Source organism: Lontra canadensis, unplaced genomic scaffold (genome assembly GCF_010015895.1).
Source record: "Lontra canadensis isolate GAN:19392208 unplaced genomic scaffold, GSC_riverotter_1.0 scaffold329, whole genome shotgun sequence".
NCBI classification, from domain to species: domain Eukaryota; kingdom Metazoa; phylum Chordata; class Mammalia; order Carnivora; family Mustelidae; genus Lontra; species Lontra canadensis.
Window position 1 is genome coordinate 21,322 of NW_022631323.1, and position 24,146 is coordinate 45,467.

The 24,146-nt window shown below is 44.2% G+C and overlaps 1 protein-coding gene across 1 annotated transcript in view; it reads right to left on the minus strand.

The window, feature by feature from the left end:
* LOC116862790 (serine/arginine repetitive matrix protein 1-like) overlaps positions 1 to 20,570 on the minus strand; it is a 30,415-nt gene extending 9,845 nt beyond the window's left edge. Inside the window, exon 1 of the mRNA XM_032850195.1 lies at positions 20,553 to 20,570. Coding sequence (XP_032706086.1) covers positions 20,553 to 20,570 — 18 coding nt within the window. The remainder of the gene's footprint in view (positions 1 to 20,552) is intronic.
* Positions 20,571 to 24,146: the final 3,576 nt, after the last annotated feature.

The window sequence follows — 24,146 nt, forward strand, 5'->3', positions numbered from 1 at the left end:
GCACCTTGCCAGGTCAAAACTAGACCTTCCATTGCTATTTGTTGTGTGTGTAGATGAATGGGAGGCCGTGGGAGGCTGCACCAGGATAGCTTCGTGCCCTTCCTGACTTCTAGCTGTGATGCTTCACAGTCTGATCTATTGAGCGATTAAATTGCACAAAGCAGTCGCTTCAGGTTAAAATCGCATGCTCAAGAATTTCTCCATATTCCTTCCTCGCAGCCATCTGCAAGCGTCTTCTGTTCCACAGACTCTGTGCAAACTTTCAGGCTTAGAAATTGTGCGTGCCCTGGGAGGGTGCATGTTGGGAGGGGGGAAGAGATGTTTTCATAAAGTCTATTTTCAAGTAGCCAGAGTCTTTTGATTCAGGTTTCCCACCATAAATAATTTATTAGTGTGGTGATAGTCAAGCTTGTAAAAACACTGCAGAAGGTCCTAAACAAATGATAAACTCTATGATCAGGCTAACAGATGGGACAATGTTGGGTCTGGCCTTTGTTGGAGAGAACTGCTTTCTGCAAGGGAGCATCATTAAGGGATGTGATTATTACGGATGCCTGTTAGTTACATGTTGGCAAGCTACATCACTCTAGATACCACAGAAGGCGAGATTTGAGTTCTCAGTCTGCTAGAACATCATACTCTTATCTCACCTGGATGAATGACTTAAAATCTGGAGGCTCAGTTTTTTTGAGCTTCAGAAGAAAGATAGAGCCTTAATGCTTCCCTTTCAGGATTATTTAGTGAGTGTTGTAAATGGGATTGGTGGTAATAGCTCTTTACTCCTCTTTGGTAATGTTACACACATGACCCATGGCCTCCTAGCGATCTGTACTTCTCTGATTTTTTTAAGACGATTATTTATTTATTTGAGAGAGCTCACAAGCAGGGGGAGGAGCAGAGAGGGAGAAGCAGACTCTCCTGCTGAGCAGGGACCCCAATGCGGGGCTTCATCCCGGGACCCTGGGATCATGACCTGAGAGCCGAAGGCAGATACTTAACTGACTGAGCCACCCAGCCGCCCTTAAACTTCTCTGATTCTTGATATTGGGCTTGACCACATGACTTGCTTTGGTCAGTGGGGGGCTGGTGGACGTGTTGTGAGCAGAGGATGTGTGTGTGTGCTTGTCTCGTTGGTCTTGCCCTCTTGTGTCTCTGCGAATGCCATGGCATGAATATACCATGGGTAGCCATTGCTCCAATCTTGGTTCCAGGATAGGACATATGGAGCTGACACCCCAGTTGCCCCACAGCTACTTTAGGAAAAAAAATCAGTGTTTATTAATGCCACTGAGACTGCTGTGGTCTTTTGTTACATAGCCAGTAGCTATGAAGAGTTGAGTGCCGGAAAATTTGTCAAAGTTTTTTTAACTTTTAAAATTCAAGCATAAGTAGGAAATCACTCCCCCTCCCCCACCCCTTGGCTAAGAACTAATCTCAGGAAGCCTCAGTTCTATCCTCTTTAAAAGGTCCCTCAGTTCTATCCTCTTTAAAAAAAAAAAAAAAAGTGTGGCTCTCCTCTCTTAACCCAGCCTTCTTCTGAAGTGTCAGTGACTGCTGTAGATTTCCTCCACCCCGAAAAATCTGACTTGACACTTCTTCAAACGCATGGTTTCTGCTGGGAAGCCTTGGCATGCTGAGCCCCTCAGGATAAAGAATGTGCTAGGCCATGTGTAGAATACCTTCCTATCAGCTCCTGGCCTGACTTGCAAAGTCTCTGTGAGTGGAGGCCTTATCATGACTGAGCCTTGAGAACCCCAAAGGCAAAGTGTCAGTGTCTTCGCTTTGGACTGAAGATCGAGAGGCAGAAGGATGCTCTAAGAATTTCACAAGGCACAGACTGTGGAGGACCAGCGTGGCCTTATGGTTGGAGCAGGACACACCATGTGAGCACCACGATGGGGAGTCTCTTAGCCTGGAAACTGACCCCCTGCCTCTCCCAACAGCTTCATGCAACAGACTGTCCACATGATATGCTGGGTATTTGATTTTTTTAAAATGTGTGTGCTTCTCCACTGTGGCCTGACAATCTCCTTGTGGGTAGGGCTGTGTCTCAGTGCTTAAGTCACGTGGTGCCTGTGACAGCTCTTGCTATGTGACTCGCAACCAATAAATAACCCCAAAAATGTGGTTGAACTACTCTGGGACGCTGTGATTCCCATGTCTTCATCTGTCGACATCTTATGACTCCTCAGGACTCCTTAGGGGAGGGAGGCTGAAGGGTGGGCAGCCCCAAGTCCTACCCTGCGAGGCTGAGTCCTCCTTTCCAGTTGGTGAGACACATAGAAGGTTAAAAGGTAGCATCTTAGGTAAAAAAAGTTTTGAGTGTTTAAAGGTTTGTTCCCCTCATGGCAGATGCTAGCGGTGCTAGAGACCCTGTGTCAGGCACTTTGCAAATGTAATCCTGTTTCATACTTCTCACAAAAACCCATAAGCTGGGTATCGTTATGCCCTATTTTGTAGACTAGGAAGCTGAGGCTCTGAAAATTTAGGTAGCCTGTTGAAGGTCAGGCAGCCAGTATGTGGTGAAACTCAAGCTGGTATCCAGGTCTCTCTCCAACCCTATCTGCTCCCAGGTTGGGCTCACATCATAGTTCTCCACTTAAATAGCTGTGTGACCTTGGACAAGTTACTTAACCTCTCTGTGTCACAGTTTCCTCATTTGTGAAATGGGAATAATGAGAGTGTCCACCTCAAAGGGTGTTGGGAGGATTTATTGAAATAATATATATAAAAGTGCCTATCAAGGGGCCAGCAGCAATGATAATGAATATTCTTACCTTTAGGCAATGATCATGAATATTCCTCCAACTTTGACTTGCTTATGTTCACGTCTACCCACCGAATTTTAAGTTTTGAGGGCATGGAGCATAGCTCACTTGGCTAATTTCCAGATGTGGGAAAAATAGCTTATGTTGGAGTAAATTATCCAACGAAATGATAGCTTGCCTATTATACGTTACTACTAACTGCACTTGACCTATGGAAATGGGCCTTATTCTGTTCAGGAGACTACATTTCCAAAGGTAAGCTCAACATAATTTCAGCCTGCCCACTGCCCCACAAGGCTGTTTAGAGAATTTGTTTGTAGAAATGATGGAAAACGTGATAAATACAAAGTACTCTGTTTTTTTTCTACCCCAAAATGACATTCGTTTATAGTTTTGGCTGAGAGACAGACTATTTCTCACTAAAATGCATTGGTATTTTGTTTGTTCATAGTTTCTCTTTCTGAAAGGGTATTTTTTTTTTTTAATACTTATCAGCAGTAGTTGTAAGTTAAAAATAACTTCAGCTTGTTGGGTGGGGCAGGGGTTGGGATCCCGCAAATCTGTCGGCTCACCCTGACCAGTGAGAGCGAATTTTATGAAGGGGGAGCCCGAGCAACTCAGGCTATTAAATTTGACCTGTCAGTGTTGTCACAGGACTGTGTGTTTAATGCCACAACAATTTGCATTTGACCTTACACCCTGTCTGTCTAGGGTGGGGCATCCTTGAAACAGTGTGAACTACGTCTGTTAGGTGTGTTTGAGTAGGAACTGTTGGCTGTGTGTTATTTTTGGGTCTCTGGCTGCCTTGAGTCCTGCCAACTAAATTAAAGTCGGTCAGACACATGTCACTGAAAATATTCTCATTACTTTAATGAGAATCACTTGGCATTCCTCAAATGTGGGCCTGGTTCTGTTTTTGAGAGACGGTCAAGGGCATTTTGCTATAATCCTCCTTCTTTCATAGCCCCGTTGTTCGATTTTAATGAAAATTCTTTTTTTCCCCCCTTTCCATAGTAGTAAATAGGATTTGGAGGCGAGGCTGCTCACTTTTATACAATATAGAGAAATGAATGAAACCACATTTTACATGAATAGCCCAGATTTCCAGTGTGTTTTTATAAAAACACATTTTAGAATGAGGATGTTAAATTTGTTATGGATGTCAAGCTTTAAATACAGTGTCAGTGCCAGAAATTGGTTAAAACCAACCTATCTATAAACTTTCAAATGGGATCTTGAACAGTTGAGTGACATGTTTTAGTTCTGAGATTTCTCATGTACAAAAGTAGCTTGGCCTGAACTCCATCTAGACATTGGGTCTTGTGGGTTACTTACTTACTTATTATCACTAGTGTTTATATAATTTTCCAAGGTAAATATTTTTATCCCCATCTTACAGATGAAGAAACTAAGGCTCAGATATGTTAAACGTTTATTCACAGGTCTGCCAAAAATCAGAGCAAACTTTTAGAGAGGTTACCTAATCCAGTTCCCTCCTTTCACCCTTGAGAAGGCTAAGTCCCAAAGAAGAGGAACTCACTTGAACCCAGAGCTAGTTGGTAGCAGGCCTGGGAATTAGGCACCATGAGACAAAATCAACGGGGTTGGAATGTTCCATTAATCTTGCTGGACTGACCAATGTCCCTGAGAAGTGTAAATTTTTTTTTTAAAGATTTTATTTATTTATTTGACGGACAGAGATCACAAGTAGGCAGAGGCAGGCAGAGAGAGAGAAGGGGAAGCAGGCTCCCGGCTGAGCAGAGAGCCCGATGTGGGGCTCGATCCCAGGACCCCAGGATCATGACGTGAGCTGAAGGCAGAGGCTTTAACCACTGAGCCACCCAGGCGCCCTGAAAAATGTAAATTTTGATGTGAAATTATTTACACATGCAAGTGATCAGATTTTATTAGGACTTGTCACCAGTGAGTTTGTTCGGGAGGGTACAAGAAAAACAACTTGACCCCCTAAAGAGGCTTCTCCTCCAAATTAACCAGGATCCTAGGGAAAGAGCAGAGTGGAAAAATCAGGCATTTTGTAAGGTTCTTACCTGACCGAGGGATTGAAAGCAGATCTGTGGTTTGTTACATTTTGACAGATTGTCGCAATCACTGCATGTTTTGACTCGTCTACGCTGGTGACTGGAGAAGTGGTTCGTGAGTCATATGGAGTGTGTTTCCTCCTATGAGTTAAATACTGAATTGTCAAATCCTGGAGAAGTCACTTAACCTGTTCAGTGTTCGGTTTTCCATTGATAGACACACCTGCTGTAGAGATGGTTGTAGGAGTCTCTGGGCATCATTGATTGAAGGGTTATCATTAACCCCGATTGCAAATTTTCTTTGGGGAAATAGGAAAACACAAGTCTCTCCTGTCTTTCTTGGGTGGCTGCCTGCCATACCCATCATTTTCTCACAGAGAGCAAAAGTCTATGGATGTGTTCTGCTCACTACTATAGGCCTGATGGCTGCCACGTATCAAAGAATCAAGGTGTCAAGGAGGTCTCAGTGTACATGGAACTGAATTTCTAAGTTGTGGTCCAGAAAATGAAAACCATTTTACCAGCCTGTCTCATATGATTCAATAAAAATAAAAGGAGCCCGTGAGTTTTTTTTTTTTTTTTAACAACAGTACATTCATTTCAGGAAGAAGAATGTAATTTAAAAATAAGTACAGAATGTTCATCTCCTTTCCCATTCTGACTACAGCCTCAGAAATCCAGTCCCTTAAGGGACATAATATTTTCAACCAGGGTTTACTGTTGATAGTAATTTAAGAAATAATTTAGTCCTTTAAACATCTGCTTTGCTAAAAATGGTATTGTATAAAAGCTTTTGTTAAGTGTCTTCAAATTGTGATTTATTAAAGAGATGGGGCATAAATTAGATTTTTTCTCCTCTGTCAACTAATTGAAAGGAGGGGTTATCTTTAGTTCTGGTTTTGATCATTTTACAGACTATAAAATTTTTATTATAGAATATCATTCATTCCTTGTCTCAACAGAGTACTTCATGCCTTTGCTATGTTCCTGGTTCCTTTGCTATGTTCCTTAGAACATTTACTCTCAGGGAGTGTCTAGGGTAGAGAGAAAGAGAGAGAGAGACATACAAATATGTATTCCTAAAATTATGTGGCATCTGCTGTAATAAGGATTTGCATGGGGTTTTCTGGGACACCCGCAAGGATAAATCATGTGACCCAACCTAGAACCGTCAGGTAAGGCTGCTAGGAGTTGCTCCTGAGCTCGGTCCTACAGGATGAGTAGGAAGTGATGAAGCAAATGGAAAGAAAGTTGAGAATGGGGTGGGCATTCAGATAAAGAAGACAACAGGAGCAGTGGTGGGGTGGGGTGGGGAGGGTTGAAGGCCTGGGGGGTCTTGAAGGACAGAGTGTGATGAGGCGAGCTGGGGATGGCGGGGTGGGTGGGGTAGGTTGCAGAGGACTCCATGTGGTCTGGGAGATAGCTGGGGCTTTATCTCAAGTGGTGGGAGTTGCAGAGCGCTGTAAACAGGGGAATGACTCAGGTAGGTTGTGAGGTTGTGCTGTAATAGATATCCCTTGGTGGGAGGGTGGAGAGACAGATGGGAGAAGTACGTTGCATGGACAAGAGACAGGTCAGGAGGATGTCACTGCTTCTGGGAGGCAGCTGATGAGCACCAGAGCCAGGAGGGTGGTAGCTGGGATGGTGAGGAGGGGATAAACTTGAGACTCCTGTAGGGGGCAAACACCCAGGACTTGGTGATTGAGTCCATGCAAGTGATGAAGAAAGGGCAGTGCCAAGGAGGGCTTTCCAGATTCCTTTCCTTTCCTTCTTTCCTCCCTTCCTTCCTTTCTCTCTCTCTCTCTCTCTCTCTCTCGATTTCTTTCTTTCTTTTCCTTCCTCCCTCCCTCCCTCCCTCCCTCTCTTCCTCTCTTTCTTCCCTCCCTCCCTTCCGTTCTTTCTTTCTTTCTCCCTTCCTCCCTCCCTCCGTCTCTCCCTCCTCCCGCTCTCCCTCCCTCCCTTCCTTCCTTCTTCCCTTCCTTCCTCTTTCTCTTTTTCTTTCTTTCCTCTATGCCCAGTGTGGGGCTTGAACTCATGACCTCATCAAGTGTCAGATTCTACTTCAGGTGGAAGAAGAAACAAATGGTTGGGTGGAAGGCTGAGGACTGAGTCTCAAGGTTCTGAGTGAGACCTCACTTTCACTGGTTTCAGGGCCACCAACAGGAGGAATTCTGTTTCCTCTGCCCTGGGAAGATTGCCTGTGTTGAGGCAATTCTTTCTAATTGCCCGGGCCTGCCTAGGGAAGAGGCAGGACCTGCAGGAACATTTAGAACAACATTCAAAGGGGATCTTCTCTTTCTGTCCTCCAATCTCTGATCCATCTCGAAATTCCTTAAAAAATGTTATGTATATATATAATGCTCTTCTCACTATAAATAAGTTATAACAAACTTTCTTTTAAACAAAGAAGCAGAGGTGCCTGAGAAGGAGGGATGCCTGGGTAATTCAGTGGGTTAAAAGCCTCTGCCTTTGGCTCAGATCATGATCCCGGGGTCCTGGGATCGAGCCCCACATTGGGCTCTCTGCTCGGCGGGGAGCCTGCTTCCTCCTCTCTCTCTCTGCCTGCGTCTCTGCCTGCTTGTGATCTCTGTCTGTCAAATAAATAAAATCTTAAAAAAAAATAAAGAAGCAAAGAATGAAATTGCCTAACACCAGCAAGTAAAAGGGAGGGGGGTGAAAATGTGTTTTACGTATATATTTTTATGTATATATTTTTACCATCTAGTTTGTACTGCCTGCTAGCCCCCTGATTTCGGGTGGAGAGGGGGGATGCCTCACGTATCTTGGTGGGAGGTAGTGCTGACTTCCAAATTCAGGATCTGAAGGGACTGGATCTTCTCTGTCCCTGCTGTTTTCTGGTCAGGGGCAGGCACTCTCCTGCAGAAGTGATGGAAGCAGGTTTGGTGGTTCCTGGTGGGAGAGTATTCCTGGCCAGCGTCGTTGGAGGGACGCTGACCCCGGTCGGCCCCTGCTGCAGCAGCTTTGCCATGATCCTTGCTGTCTGGTCCTCTGGAGTTCTCAGTTCTTGCCTCAGTTTCCCATGCCTGTTTCTTCAGCCTCTTGCTGATGCTGTGGACCCCGATAGTCTTCCAGTAAAATCTTTGTGCTTAGAAGAGCCGGGGTCAGTGTCTGTTGCTTGCTACCAGTACTGTCACAGTGTGGAGACTCCATGTGGGAGAGGCATTCGGAGCACGCACGCACACACTGTCTCTTCTGCCCATCACCCCTCCCAGCCCCTGTGGTCTCACGTCCTTAAGTGCACACTCGGGCTAACCACTGAAAGAGACCAGAGAGGATGACTTGTAAGTATTAGGACTTACCTAAAGAAATCATCTGCTGAGGAGACTGGACTCAAGCCCAGACAGGGGATTTGGCTTGCACAAAATGGGCAGATTTAGAAATATGGAGACAGAGAAGAATGTTGAGCTATCCCTGTGTGAAAGTAAAAGCTGAGGAGCTGAAAAGCCCAGAGCTAGAGATTTTTCTTATAAACCTGTGGTATGAACCTCATCAGGAGAGCAAGGCTGAACCCCGAGAAAGTTCATCTGGTGATATCTTATAAATTCCCCTAAGGTACACATTCTGTTACAAACATTTTTTAAAATTGATGCTTTCGGTGTCGAATTTAGCTTGAAGGCAGGAGGAAGGAGGAACATTTATTGAATACTTGTTGTGTGCCTTTGTCTACATTAGCTTATTTAATTCACCCCCCAAACCCTACAAGGTAGGTATAATACCCTTATTTTATTCACAAGGAACCTGCACAGTTAGAAATCACAAGCTCCCAAGTGGCAGAGCTGGGATTTCAATCCAGGGCTTTTAATTCTAAAGCTTGTCCTCTTTTCATGAGCTGATTCTGCCTTCCAAAGTTGACGCGAGGGCAAGAGGGAGAATAAGGACAGAGAAAGCCGACTTTTAGACCTTGGAAAGAAAATCCTTCTTTCGTGAAAGTGAGACTCAGGACCGGAAACATGGCCAACTGGTTTTTGTCATCGCTGCCATTGTGTAGTTTGGAGGGACTTCGATTGTCTTGGTACCCTACCTCTAAATAACCAAGGAACTTACCTTTATGACAAAAGAAGTATAGCACTGGGTGCTTGCTGGCAAAGTGAGCTGATGTGACTGTGTAACCCATCACTCAGAAGCTTGCCAGGACTGTCGAATGACCTTCTAAAGGCTGCTGGGGAATACTGTTCTCAAAGCTCAGGGCTCCCATCTTACAGAACGCAGTAAATATAGTGTTTCCCCCATGCCCGGAGGGGGGAAGTGGGAGTAGCCCCATCTCATTTTTAATCTATTTTACCTGACAAGCCCCACCTAGAGCACTTTGGCTTCCCATCCCTGAAATCTTGCGTTGGTGGGCTTGCAGATTCCGGTTTCCATCAGAGAGCACAGACACGGTTCCGTTCAAGTTGAAGCTCTAACTATCCTTAGCCCATTTGAGTCTCCTGACATGCAGCCAACAACAGACAGAAGGTTAATGTATTGACTGGAGGGACTGATCCTAATTATCAAGGGAAATAGGTTACCACTACCCAACGAAGGCAAGAGAAACCATATCCAGAGCCCAGAAGGCTCTCTGGGTCACTTCTTAGCACTGCCATATGCAGTAATAACGGTTAGTGGAAACCCATGGTAATCCAATCAGTACGGGGTCACTAAAGGCTGATTGCCAGGAACTGAAGAGTTGACATATCCTATCGGGTACCAAAATTCCAACCAGTGGAGATGCTGAGAGAGAAGGGGGAATGGTGGTGGTGGAGGGATTGCCAGCTTTTTTTTTTTTTTTTAAGATTTTATTTATTTGACAGAGATTGCAAGTAGGCAGAGAGGCAGGCAGAAGCGGAGTGGGGGGGAGGAGTGGGGGGGAGGGGTGGGGGGGTGGGAAGCAGGCTCCCTGCTGAGCAGAGAGCCCTATGCGGGGCTTGATTCCAGGACCCTGGGATCATGACCTGAGCTGAAGGCAGCTGCTCTGCCCTGATTTCAGCTCTGACTGGACTCTGAAAATCACTTGCCTCCTCTTGCCCCCAGGACCCAGAGGTAGTAGCAACTTCCTACTGCCTTCCCCTCTTGTAGGCTCTCTCAACTCCTCCCACACCTCTGCAACTGATCCCTTCATTAAAACCTCTGAAGTTAAACCATTTGAGCAGAGTTTGGTAACCTGCTGGGCCCCTGTGTGAAACAAATTGGGAACTGATTTCATTTTGCTGAAGCATAAAATGATCATTTTATTCATTTTATTGATGCGTTCTTCATTTTCCCAGAGGCTGTGTAGTGGTGTTTCTTGAAAAAGCAAGGATTCCTACAATATTTAAATCAGTTTGATCTACAAATGTTTGATTTACGTACAACCTTCCAGGAAGAAGGCAAGCCAGAAATAATATGAAATAAGGGGGGGGGCTATTTTAAAAGTCTCTTTTACCTAAGAAAGTTAGGAAAATAGACTTTTCTCCTAGCATTACTTATGGCAAATAACATCATTTTTTTTTGTTAAATGAGAAAGTTTTTGCCTGTCATCAAGTTATAATCCTCTGGGATATGCAGTAATCATATTTATTCCATCATTTATTCCTTCTTCAAGCTTTTATTTTGTACTTAGACAAAGTCCTACCACTGGAGAAACAAAGATGAATGGGGCATGGCCCTTGCTCCCTAGACATAGGCTAATTGCAGGCAGAGAGCCATGGGTAAATCCATTTCAGTCTTTGCTTTTGAGTGTCTCCATAAGTAAAAAACAAAACAACAACAACAACAAAAAACCAAAAACAACAACAAAAAAACCACTCCCCAAAACAAAAAACAAACTTTCATTCATTCAACAAGTTTGTTTTTTTGTGTGTGTGATTTTTAAAATTTTTTTTTTATTTTTTTATTTTCAGCATAACAGTATTCATTGTTTTTGTACCACACCCAGTGCTTGCAATGTGCCAGTGCTAGGTTCAGGAGGTATAAGACTGAAAGGAAAAATGCAGAAAACAAAGTCTCCAAAATACATGAAACAAAACAAAAACAAAGCAAAAAAGAGAAAACCCAATAAATAAATAAAACTGCCCAAAGAACCAGCACTCCAAAACACATACTCAGAGGGTCTCCGGCAGTCATAGCACTTACAGTTTAGGGAGCTAGTGCAGAGCTGGTATGAGGAATAAATGACATGTTCATGGAGCAGCAGGCATGTAGTAGATGCTTAATGAATGCTAGAAATTATGAGCATCTACTGGGGAGACAGACCCATTGCGCTGAAATGGATGTGTAGGATATCTGTGCAAAAGAGTAGAGGAGCATAGAGGAGGAAGGAACTTACTCTGTTATGGCGAAGTCATGGAGGGTTCTAGAGGAGAGGTGGCAGCTGAAGGACAAATCTCATTTCACCATAGAAAGGAAAGAGAGGATGACATTCAGGCAGAGGGCGAAGCTGTGCAGGAGTGAGAGAACCCGGGGTGTTTGGGAAAAGCTGTTGACTCAGTGTTGTTGGAGCAGAGGTTGCATAGAAGGAGACAGGAAATGAGTCTGGAAGGCAAGTCAGAGCCTGATTGTGAAGACCCTCATCTATGATATGGAGGGCAGAGAGCCCTTTGGAAGGAAGGTGAGCGTCTTGCGTAGTGCTCAACCCTACAGCGCTGGAGACATGCCGGAACGAGTGTGTCTGTCCTTGTGGGTGGGCACTCTGTGGTCTTGTGCTCTCAACAGTTTTGAACTCTGAAGCAGCATTAGGAGTCCCTCAAGCTGGGGAGCCCAGTGGATCCAGACAGCTGTTCCACGCTACATTCTCAAACGTGGAATAGCATCATGTGTTTAAAAGGCATCCCTCCTCAGCAAGACTTTTCCAGAGAAAGCACACAGATCAGATCATGTGTGACAAAAATCATTGTATTTGTGACGTAGCAAAAATATAAGATACAACACAAAGACCACCACTACAAGCTGCTGGGATTGGAAGGTGTCAGAGAATTGATGTCAAGTGCTCCCTTATTTTTCTTATCTATCTTCCAGAACCAAAGGGAAGACACAGGGGCCAAACAACAGATCAAGAGTCCATGAAATAACAATTTATTGAGCACATAGAGTGGACCATGTATAGTGCTAGCTGCTGTTGATTCAAAGATCAACAGCAAAATGAGGTCCCTGGTCTGGGAGGAGCTCACAGACTAGCGAAGGAGACAGTTGTGTCTTTACACCCAGTGTCTGCCTTGTATCAGGCAGGGTGTTGGTTTCCGTCTGCCATCCCGTAACGACCACGAGAAGCAAGTATAGTCATCCCCACTCTCAGCTGTGAGAACGAAAGTTTCTGGAAGCCGAGGTATTGGGCCGATGTTTCATAGCTGGGATATCACTAAGGATCCCTGCAGGAAACAGAGGAAACACTCAGGTGGGTAAGTGAGAACAGCTCATTAGACGGACAGTTTACAATGGTGTGCACAGGGAAACCAACAAGGGGTGGCGGAGCAGTGTGGGGACAGCGGTGGGGAGGAATATTCCCACGGTAAGACTGTGAAGAACAAGTGGAGGAAGCAGTTACAGGAACCTGGTTGGTTGTAGGAGAAGCTGCCAGAGAAGACCAGTGGCCTTTGATAAAAGATACGGTCAATCCCAAGACTTGGGACAAAGGAGTCAAAGGGGAGTAAGTACCTTGACCTCACTTTCTTCTTACCCTTCAATCTCCCATCCATTAATAAACCCAACCAGGAAGCTGAAGGGCAAGAATGCCACTGATGCAGCCTCCTGGGGCCCAGAGCAAGGCAGAGAAGGGCAGAATGTTGAGTCTGGAAAGGCGAATGGGAAATAGCCAACACAACTGGTGAGGCATAAAGAGGGGGTTGAACTCCCCACTTTTTCTGACTTTCTGGCTCACCTTCACAATTACCTGTCCGCAGGATTAAACAGCACAGGAAAGTGGGGTGGACATGTGTTTTTTTTTTTTTTTAAAGATTTTATTTATTTATTTGACAGAGAGAGGGGTCACAAGTAGGCAGAGAAGCAGGCAGAGAGAGAGAGAGAGGGAAGCAGGCTCCCTGCTGTGCAGATAGCCCGATGCGGGGCTCGATACCAGGACCCTGGGATCATGACCTGAGCCGAAGGCAGAGGCTTTAACCCACTGAGCCACCCAGGCGCCCCACATGTGTTGTTTTTAACGTCCATTGTCTCCCTTCTTTTGGTAACAGCATCCCTCCTTGATACTAACCACGTTTGTGTGTGTGGAGTTGACAGGGTGGGCACGTGGCCCAAGTGAAGCAGTTCTCCACAGAGCAGGGTTGGTGGCTTGGTGAAACCCACCCTGAATGTTCAAAATGTCACAACTTCCTGTGACTAGCACCACAGGTACACTCTCCACAATGGGGACAAGGGGGTTTCAGGCTACAGGGCGTGCTGGGGGAGCCACACCTTTAGCCAGCCTGTTTCCTCTTAGGAGATGCATTTGGGTTTGTGGTGATGGGATTCTGCCCATCCAGGGTGAGGTCCCATTGAAGCTCCTGATTTGCAAAAAGTGCCTTTGTTGAGGTAGTTCGTGTCAACCTTACATTGAGGTTCTTTTTTTTTTTTTTTTTTAAATTGTGTTATGTTTGGCACCATACAGTACATCAGTTTTTTTTTTTAATTTTATTTTTTATAAACATATATTTTTTTCCCCAGGGGTACAGGTCTGTGAATAGCCAGGTTTACACACTTCACCGCACTCACGATAGCACATACCCTCCCCAATGTCCATAATAACCCCACTCCCCTTCTTCCAACCCCCCTCCCCCCAGCAACCCTCAGTTTGTTTTGTGAGATTAAGAGTCACTTATGGTTTATCTCCCTCCCAATCCCATCTGGCTTCATTTACTCTTCTCCTATCCCCTTAACCCCCATGTTGCATCTCCTCTCCCTCATAACAGGGAGATCATATGATAGTTGTCTTTCTCCGATTGACTTATTTCGCTAAGCATGATACCCTCTAGTTCCATCCACGTCGTCGCAAATGGCAAGATTTCATTTCTTTTGATGGCTGCATAGTATTCCATTGTGTATATATACCACATCTTCTTTATCCATTCGTCTGTTGATGGACATCTAGGTTCTTTCCATAGTTTGGCTATTGTAGACATTGCTGCTATAAACATTCGGGTGCACGTGCCCCTTCGGATCACTACGTTTGTATCTTTAGGGTAAATACCCAGCAGTGCAATTGCTGGGTCATAGGGTAGTTCTATTTTCAACATTTTGAGGAACCTCCATGCTGTTTTCCAGAGTGGTTGCACCAGCTTGCATTCCCACCAACAGTGTAGGAGGGTTCCCCTTTCTCCGCATCCTCGCCAGCATCTGTCATTTCCTGACTTGTTAATTTTAGCCATTCTGACTGGTGTGAGGTGGTATCTCATTGTGGTTTTGATTTGTATTTCCCTGATGCCGAGTGATATGGAGCACTTTTTCATGTGTCTGTTGGCCATCTGGATGTCTTCTTTGCAGAAATGTCTGTTCATGTCTTCTGCCCATTTCTTGATTGGATTATTTGTTCTTTGGGTGTTGAGTTTGCTAAGTTCTTTATAGATTCTGGACACTAGCCCTTTATCTGATATGTCGTTTGCAAATATCTTCTCCCATTCTGTCAGTTGTCTTTTGGTTTTGTGAACTGTTTCCTTTGCTGTGCAAAAGCTTTTGATCTTGATAAAATCCCAATAGTTCATTTTTGCCCTTGCTTCCCTTGCCTTTGGCGATGTTCCTAGGAAGATGTTGCTGCGGCTGAGGTCGAAGAGGTTGCTGCCTGTGTTCTCCTCAAGGATTTTGATGGATTCCTTTCTCACATTGAGGTCCTTCATCCATTTTGAGTCTATTTTCGTGTGTGGTGTAAGGAAATGATCCAATTTCATTTTTCTGCATGTGGCTGTCCAATTTTCCCAACACCATTTATTGAAGAGGCTGTCTTTTTTCCATTGGACATTCTTTCCTGCTTTGTCGAAGATTAGTTGACCATAGAGTTGAGGGTCTATTTCTGGGCTCTCTATTCTGTTCCATTGATCTATGTGTCTGTTTTTGTGCCAGTACCATGCTGTCTTGATGATGACAGCTTTGTAGTAGAGCTTGAAGTCTGGAATTGTGATGCCACCAACTTTGGCTTTCTTTTTCAATATTCCTTTGGCTATTCACGGTCTTTTCTGGTTTCATATAAATTTTAGGATTATTTGTTCCATTTCTTTGAAAAAAATGGATGGTACTTTGATAGGAATTGCATTAAATGTGTAGATTGCTTTAGGTAGGATAGACATTTTCACAATATTTATTCTTCCAATCCAGGAGCATGGAACATCTTTCCATTTCTTTTTCCATTTCCATTTCCATTCCATTTCCATTTTATTGATTTGGGTCCTTTCTCTTTTCTTTTTGATAAGTCTGGCCAGGGGTTTATCAATCTTATTAATTCTTTCAAAGAACTGTGTCTTCCTCAATTTCTTTCATGAGTACTTTATAGTTTTCTGTGTATAGATTCTTAGTCTCTTTGGTTAGGTTTATTCCTAGGTATCTTATAGTTTTGGGTGCAATTGTAAATGGGATGGACTCCTTAATTTCTCTTTCTTCTGTCTTGTTGTTGGTGTAGAGAAATGCGACTGATTTCTGTGCACCGATTTTATATCCTGACACTTTACTGAATTCCTGTACCAGTTCTAGCAGTTTTGGAGTGGAGTCTTTTGGGTTTTCCACAGATAGTATCATATCATCTGCGAAGAGTGATAGTTTGACTTCTTCTTTGCCGATTTGGATGCCTTTAATTTCTTTTTGTTGTCTGATTGCTGAGGCTAGGACTTCTAGTACTATGTTGAATAGCAGTGGTGATAACGGACATCCCTGCCGTGTTCCTGACCTTAGCGGAAATGCTTTCAGTTTTTCTCCATTGAGAATGATATTTGCGATGGGTTTTTCATAGATGGCTTTGATAATATTGAGGTATGTGCCCTCTATCCCTACACTTTGAAGAGTTTTGATCAGGAAGGGATGCTGTACTTTTGTCAAATGCTTTTTCAGCATCTATGGAGAGTATCATATGGTTCTTGTTCTTTCTTTTATTAATGTGTTGTATCACATTGATTTGTGGATGTTGAACCAACCTTGCAGCCCTGGAATAAATCCCACTTGGTCGTGGTGAATAATCCTTTTACTGTACTGTTGAATCCTATTGGCTAGTATTTTGGTGAGAATTTTTGCTCTGTGTTCATCAAGGATGTTGGTCTGTAGTTCTCTTTTTTGATGGGATCCTTGTCTGGTTTTGGGATCAAGGTGATGCTGGCCTCATAAAATGAGTTCGGAAGTTTTCCTTCCATTTCTATTTTTTGGAACAGTTTCAGGAGAATAGGAATTAGTTCTTCCTTAAATGTTTGGTAGAATTCCCCCGGGAAGCCGTCTGGCCCTGGGCTTTTGTTTGTTTGGAGATTTCTGATGACTGTTTCAATCTCCTTACTGGTTATGGGTCTGTTCAGGCTTTCTATTTCTTCCTGGTTCAGTTGTGGTAGTTTATATGTCTCTAGGAATGCATCCATTTCTCCCAGATTGTCAAATTTGTTGGCATAGAGTTGCTCATAGTATGTTCTTATAATTGTCTGTATTTCTTTGGTGTTAGTTGTGATCTCTCCTCTTTCATTCATGATTTTATTGATTTGGGTCCTTTCTCTTTTCTTTTTGATAAGTCTGGCCAGGGGTTTATCAATCTTATTAATTCTTTCAAAGAACCAGCTCCTAGTTTCGTTGATTTGTTCTATTGTTTTTTTTGGTTTCTATTTCATTGATTTCTGCTCTGATCTTTATGATTTCTCTTCTCCTGCTGGGTTTAGGGTTTCTTTCTTGTTCTTTCTCCAGCTCCTTTAGGTGTAGGGTTAGGTTGTGTACCTGAGACCTTTCTTGTTTCTTGAGAAAGGCTTGTACCGCTATATATTTTCCTCTCAGGACTGCCTTTGTTGTGTCCCACAGATTTTGAACCATTGTATTTTCATTATCATTTGTTTCCATGAATTTTTTCAATTCTTCTTTAATTTCCTGGTTGACCCATTCATTCTTTAGAAGGATGCTGTTTAGTCGCCATGTATTTGGGTTCTTTCCAAATTTCCTCTTGTGATTGAGTTCTAGCTTCAGAGCATTGTGGTCTGAAAATATGCAGGGAATGATTCCAATCTTTTGATACCGGTTGAGACCTGATTTAGGACCGAGGATGTGATCTATTCTGGAGAATGTTCCATGGGCACTAGAGAAGAATGTGTATTCTGTTGCTTTGGGATGAAATGTTCTGAATATATCTGTGATATCCATCTGGTCCCGTGTGTCATTTAAGGCCTTTATTTCCTTGTTGATCTTTTGCTTGGATGATCTGTCCATTTCAGTGAGGGGAGTTTTAAAGTCCCCTACTATTATTGTATTATTGTTGATGTGTTTCTTTGATTTTGTTATTAATTGGTTTATATAGTTGGCTGCTCCCACGTTAGGGGCATAGATATTTAAAATTGTTAGATCTTCTTGTTGGACAGATCCTTTGAGTATGATATAGTGTCCTTCCTCATCTCTTATTATAGTCTTTGGCTTAAAATCTAATTGATCTGATCTAAGGATTGCCACTCCTGCTTTCTTCTGATGTCCATTAGCATGGTAAATTCTTTTCCACCCCCTCACTTTAAATCTGAAGGTGTCTTCGGGTTTAAAATGAGTTTCTTGTAGGCAACATATAGATGGGTTTTGTTTTTTTATCCATTCTGATACCCTGTGTCTTTTGATTGGGGCATTTAGCCCATTAACATTCAGGGTAACTATTGAGAGATATGAATTTAGTGCCATTGTATTGCCTGTAAGGTGACTGTTACTGTATATTGTTTCTGTTCCTTTCTGATCTACTAGTTTTAGGGTCTCTCTTTGCTTAGAGGACCCCTTTCAATATTTCCTGTAGAGCTGGTTTGGTGTTTGCAAATTCTTTCAGTTTTTGTTTGTCCTGGAAGCCTTTAATCTCTCCTTCTATTTTCAATGATAGCCTAGCTGGATATAGTATTCTTGGCTGCATGTTTTTCTCATTTAGTACTCTGAATATATCATGCCAGCTCTTTCTGGCCTGCCAGGTCTCTGTGGATAAGTCTGCTGCCAATCTAATATTTTTACCATTGTATGTTACAGACTTCTTTTCCCGGGCTGCTTTCAGGATTTTCTCTTTGTCACTAAGACTTGTAAATTTGACTATGAGGTGACGGGTTGTGGACCTATTCTTATTGATTTTGAGGGGGGTTCTCTGAACCTCCTGGATTTTGATGCTTGTTCCCTTTGCCATATTGGGGAAATTCTCTCCAATAATTCTCTCCAATATACCTTCTGCTCCCCTCTCTCTTTCTTCTTCTTCTGGAATCCCAATTATTCTAATGTTGTTTCGTCTTATGGTGTCACTTATCTCTCGAATTCTGCCCTCGTGGTCCAGTAGCTGTTTGTCCCTCTTTTGCTCAGCTTCTTTATTCTCTGTCATTTGGTCTTCTATATTGCTAATTCTTTCTTCTGCCTCATTTATCCTAGCAGTGAGAGCCTCCATTTTTGATTGCACCTCATTAATAGCTTTCTTTATTTCAACTTGATTAGATTTTAGTTCTTTTATTTCTCCAGAAAGGGCTTTTATATCTCCTGAGAGGGTTTCTCTAATATCTTCCATGCCTTTTTCGAGCCCGGCTAGAACCTTGAGAATCATCATTCTGAACTCTAGATCTGACATATTACCAATGTCTGTATTGATTAGGTCCCTAGCCTTTGGTACTGCCTCTTGTTCTTTTTTTTGTGGTGAATTTTTCCACCTTGTCATTTTGTCCAGATAAGAGTATATGAAGGAACAAGTAAAATACTAAAAGGGTGGCAACAACCCCAGGAAAATATGCTTTAGCCAAATCAGAAGAGATCCCAAATCGTGAGGGGGGGCGGGAAGGGGATATAAAGAGGTTCAGAAAGAAAAAAGAAAAAAAAAAAAGAAAAAAGAAACAAATAAAAAAAAGAAAACCAATAATGAAAAAATATAAAACGGAAAAAAATATATATATATTAGATAAACTAGTTAAAAAACGTTAAAAAAGAAAAGGGTAAAAGTTAAAAACAATTAGGAGAAGAAGAGAAAAAAAATTGAAAAAGAAAAAAAAATTAAATTAACTGCAAGGCTAAAGAATCATGGGGAGAAAGCCATGAGTTCCGTGCTTTGCTTTCTCCTCCTCTGGAATTCCGCTACTCTCCTTGGTATTGAAACTGCACTCCTTGGTAGGTGAACTTGGTCCTGGCTGGGTTTCTTGTTGATCTTCTGGGGGAGGGGCTTGTTGTAGTGACTCTCAAGTGTCTTTGCCCCAGGCGGAGTTGCACCGCCCTTACCAGGGGCCGGGCTGAGTAATCCGCTCTGGTTTGCTTTCGGGAGCTTTTGTTCCCTGAGCACTTTCCGTAGAGTCCGGAGGACGGGAATAAAGATGGCGGCCGCCCAGTCTCCGGCCCGGAGGAGCCGAGAGCCCGGGGCCCCACTCCTCAGTGCGCCCTCAGGGAACAGCGCCCAATTACTCCCGTCTGCCTGGCCTCCGGCCACGCTCCGAGCTCACCGAGCCTGCGACAGGTTCAAGGTAACCCCGAGCTGAGAGTCACTCCTCGGCTCCGTCTCTGTAGCCGGCTTCCCCGTTCTAATACCTGCAAGCTCTGCGACACTCAGACACCCCGATCCTTCTGTGACCCTGCGGGACCTGAGGCCACACTGGCCCCGCGTGGGCTTCACCCCAGTTAAGCCTCTGGAGCGATGTCCCTCAGCGGAACAGACTTTTAAAAGTCCTGATTTTGTGCGCCATTGCTCCGCCGCTTGCCGGGAGCCGGCCCCTCCCCCTGCGGTCAATCTTCCCGTCGCTTTGGATTCACTTCTCCGCCAGTCCTACCTTTCAGAAAGTGGTGATTTTCTGTTTCTAGAATTGCTGTTCTTCTTCTCTTCGATCTCCGGTTGGATTTGTAGGTGTTTGCAATCTTTAGATAAGCTATCTAGCTGATCTCCCGCAACCTGAAGTAGTCTCAGCCTGCTACTTCTCCGCCATCTTGACTCCTCCCCCATCATTAGTTTTTGATGTAGTGTTCCATGATCCATTGTTTATGTACAACACCCAATGCTCCATGCAATCCGTGCCCACCTTATTACCCATCACCGGGCTCACCCATCCCCTCACTCCCCTCCCCTCTAAAACCCTCAGTTTGTTTTCAGAGTCCACAGTCTCTCATGGTTCATCTCCCCCTCCGATTTCCCCCCAATTCACTTTTCCTTTCCTTCTCCTAATGTCCTCCATGTTATTCCTTATGCTCCACATGTAAGTGAAACCATATGATAATTGACTCTCTCTGCTTGACTTATTTCACTCAGCATAATCTCCTCCGGTCCTGCCTATGTTGATACAAAAGTTGGGTATTCATCCTTTCTGATGGGGGCGTAATATTCCATTGTATGTATGGACCATATCTTCTTTATCCATTTGTCTGTTAAAGGGCATCTCGGGCCTTTCCACAGTTTGGTGACTGTGGCCTTGCTGCTATGAACATTGTGGGTGCATGTGGCCCTTCTTTTCACTACATCTGTATCTTTGGGGTAAATACTCAGCAGTGCAATTGTTGGGCCATAGGGTAGCTCTATTTTTAATTTTTTGAGGAATCTCCACACTGTTTTCCGAAGTGGCTGCACCAGTTTGCATTCCCACCAACAGTGTAAGAGGGTTCCCCTTTCTCCACAACCTCTCCGACATTTGTTGCTTCCTACCTTGTTAATCTTGGCCATTCTAACTGGGGTAAGGTGGTATCTCAATGAGGTTTTGATTTGAATTTCCCTGATGGCCAATGATTATGAACGTTTTTTCATGTGTCTCCTAGCCATTTGTATGACATTGAGGTTCTGGGAACAATTTCTTACTGGGCCACGAACACCATCTTGTTATATAGTTATCTATCTCTCAATCATCTCACATAAATATAACTTGTTATGTAATGCCAGGTATCACAATGGGCATTAAAATTATAGCCATGAAATGATGACCAACGTGAAGGCTTCTGTAGCCTTTCTAGAAGGTCTGGGAGGGGCTGAGTGCAACCCTAGCCAATCATCATCTTGGATATAGTGAGGCATTCAGGGCATATGACCCAAACAGAGTGAATTGCAGGACCCGTGTTATGGTGCTAGGAAGTCTCTTTTCTGTCTGGGTTGCAGAGAGGGTGGGACATGCTGGCAGCCTTCTTGTTTCCATCAGAGAAGCTGGAGAGAACAGAGTTAACATAGAGTATGGCTGGCTGAGGATACAGACTTGAGTGACCAACTAATCCCAGACTGTCCTGTGGTTAAAACTTAAAGTCCCACATCGTAGGAGCCCCCTCAGCCCTGGGCAGACTGAGACAGTCTCTACCTCAGGGACAGAGCGAGGTATGTCCTGGTGACATCATTGGAGCCCCAAGTCCCAGCCCTGCTTCTGGACTTTCACTGGCTTCTTTCTTTTGCAACCAGATGGGTCCCGACTGAGTCAGAAATGGGCAGCTTCTGGGATAGGAGCATGTGGGTCATTTAGACCAAATCATTAAAGTCTTCCAGTACTCCTTGATTTCCCCATCTTTAAGATGAGTGGCTGGATGACTTTTATGTCCTCTCCCAGCCCCATAAAATTGATGCCTCTGTGTCAGCCCAGTCTTGCAAACCCCCACCCCTTCCACCTCTTAACATTAAAACAAAACAAAACAAACCTGCTGTGCTGAGCGTTCCAAGATCCAAGCAGTTTGCTCGAGCCGATGTTATCATCCCTTGGCAGTTTTACCTAGATGAAAGTGAGGACTATTAGAATATCTCCTTGCAACTTTTATGTGGGAAGAGGGCTGGAACACTAGGCATGAAATGGTATTTATTTTGCTTGTGATATGAAACAGCTGGAGAGTCTTCATGAATCAGGTACGTTGCTCTTCGGCAGGGACAAATCTTGGGCAAGCTTCTGCAGGCGACCTGAGGCAGAATGTGTTCTAAAGATTTTATTTATTCATTGGACAGACAGAGATCACAAGTAGGCAGAGAGGCAGGCAGAGAGAGAGGGGGAGGCAGGCTCCCTGCTGAGCAGAGAGCCCGATGCAGGGCTTGATCCCAGGACCCTGGGATCGTGACCCGAGCTGAAGGCAGAGGTTTAACCCACTGAGCCACCCAGGCGCCCCCAGAATGTGTTCTAAACCACAGCTCTCCTTGTCTGGGAGGCAGGATTCCTGGGTCCCAGAGCAAGCACTTCATTACTTAGTGGTTAAGAGTTGATGATACATTTTAATATATATTAACGTATGTATTCCCTTCACCTGTAGCATGATTCCCTAGGTACTGGGTTTTATTTGACTAATTTCCACTAATTCTTCAGGCCTTTTATTAAATGTTGCTATGGAGCTTTTACTGGCATGCCTTCGAACAGCTTGGTTACCGTAGTAATCATGGTGAAGCAGGATAGATGTTGGCTGTCAAGCACACCATCTCATCCCCCCCCGCCCCCCTGCCTTTCTGCAACAGCTCCTCCTTCACTTTTGGGGCAAACTCCCCCTTTCCTGTGTGGTTCCAGTGGGGCTGTTAATCACATGACCACTTACCTCCCTATGTGGGTTGCCAGGTAACCATCCTGAGCCAATCACAGTCCCCATCCCCTATCCCTTATCCTGCATGGTGATTTGTCCATAGACAGGCATTAGGCGTGTGACCTAAGTGGAGACAATGAGAGTCTTCCTGGAATTGACTTAGGGGAATCTGGAGAGAGGGAGGGTCCTTGCGGTGGGTCTGCTAAATCAGAAATGTGTGCACCTAGGGATACCAGAGGGTGTCTTAGCAGCACTGAGAAAAATGATGGGCATTAAAAGGGAAAGAAGTCAGGGCGCAAAGGGAACAGTGATGAATGGAATAGGAAAGGGAGCCCTCTTTAAAGAGATCCTCCAGACATCATGAAACAGACCCTTTTCAAGCGTACAGTTCAGTGGTTCTTGGTGTAGTCATAGGTTGGTGCAACCATCACTACTATCTAGTTCCAGAACATTTGCATCACCCCAGAAGGAAACTCTGTCACCTTTAGCAGTCACTCCCAAGTACGTCCCCCCGTCCCCGGTGCCTGGAGACCACTCATCTCCTTTCTGTCTCTATGGATTTGCCAATTCTGGAGATTTCATCTGAATAGAATCATACCGTCTGTGGTCTTTTGTGTCTGCTTTCTTTCACTCAGTGTAATTTTTCAAGGTCCATGCATGTGGCAGCATGTGTCTGTGTGTCAGTTCTCTTTATAGCTGAATAATATTCCCTTGCATGCACATACCACATTTTGTTTCTTCAGTGTCTGTTGCTATGCATTTGGCCTGTTTGGGCTGTCATGAATTATGCTGCTATGAATTTTCCCCAGAATCTCACACAATTGTAATAAATTATTTCCATGACAATTTGTTAATGTCTGTCTTTCCCATCAGACTATTATGTATGAGCGCAGAACAGCTTACATAGTGCCTAATGGTTAGTAGGTGTTCAGTGGTTATGTAATAAGGGGAAGAACATAAGAGTATGATCCCCATTTTACAGACAGGGAAACTGAGGGTTAAGGAGATTAACTTGTCTAAGTCATGCAACTAGTGTGTCCATCACAGTTCTTCACTATAAACAACAGAAACCAACTCCAGCTGATCGAAGAAAAGGACCTTATGGAAAGCCTGTTGGGGAGTGCACAGGATCACCAGGAAGACCCAGGCTTACAAAATGAGCTGGAACAAGGGAAGCAAGATGGCGGTCATGGCCAAGGCCAAAATGATGCCTGAGGAGCAGCCTAGTGAGGACATGGCTGACCTCCCCATGTTCCCCCCCGGAGCAGAGGACATTACCAGCACGACACTGCTACCGTCACTGGCTCTGGATACTAGACATTGCTGCTACGGCGACCGGCCTCACCAGAAGGCCTTTTCTACTGTCCCTACTTCTTTGCAGCACCAGCTTCTGACGGAAACCCCTGGGTCCATCTGATCGGCTGTGACTTACCGCAAGGAAAGCTGGGAAAATGAATGTCTGGTCTTCTCCGCTTTTATACTTTAGGTGAGATCTGCCTTACCCCAGGACTCCTAGTGGGGGAGTCTCTGGAACAGGAAGATTTAGTGTTGGGTAGAAAAAAATAACTTTAGTAATAGGCGGAGAGCCAGATATCTCCAAATTGAATAGACTGTAGTTGTTTGATAGCTTCTGACAAGATGCCCAGTCCCCTGAACCTTTGAGTCAGTGAAACCCTTACTTTTACCGTGTTGTTTGCCATCCAGTCCCCACTCTCCAAATGTCAGGTGTCAAAACTATGACAGGTCATCATGTACTGAGGGAGGCCTG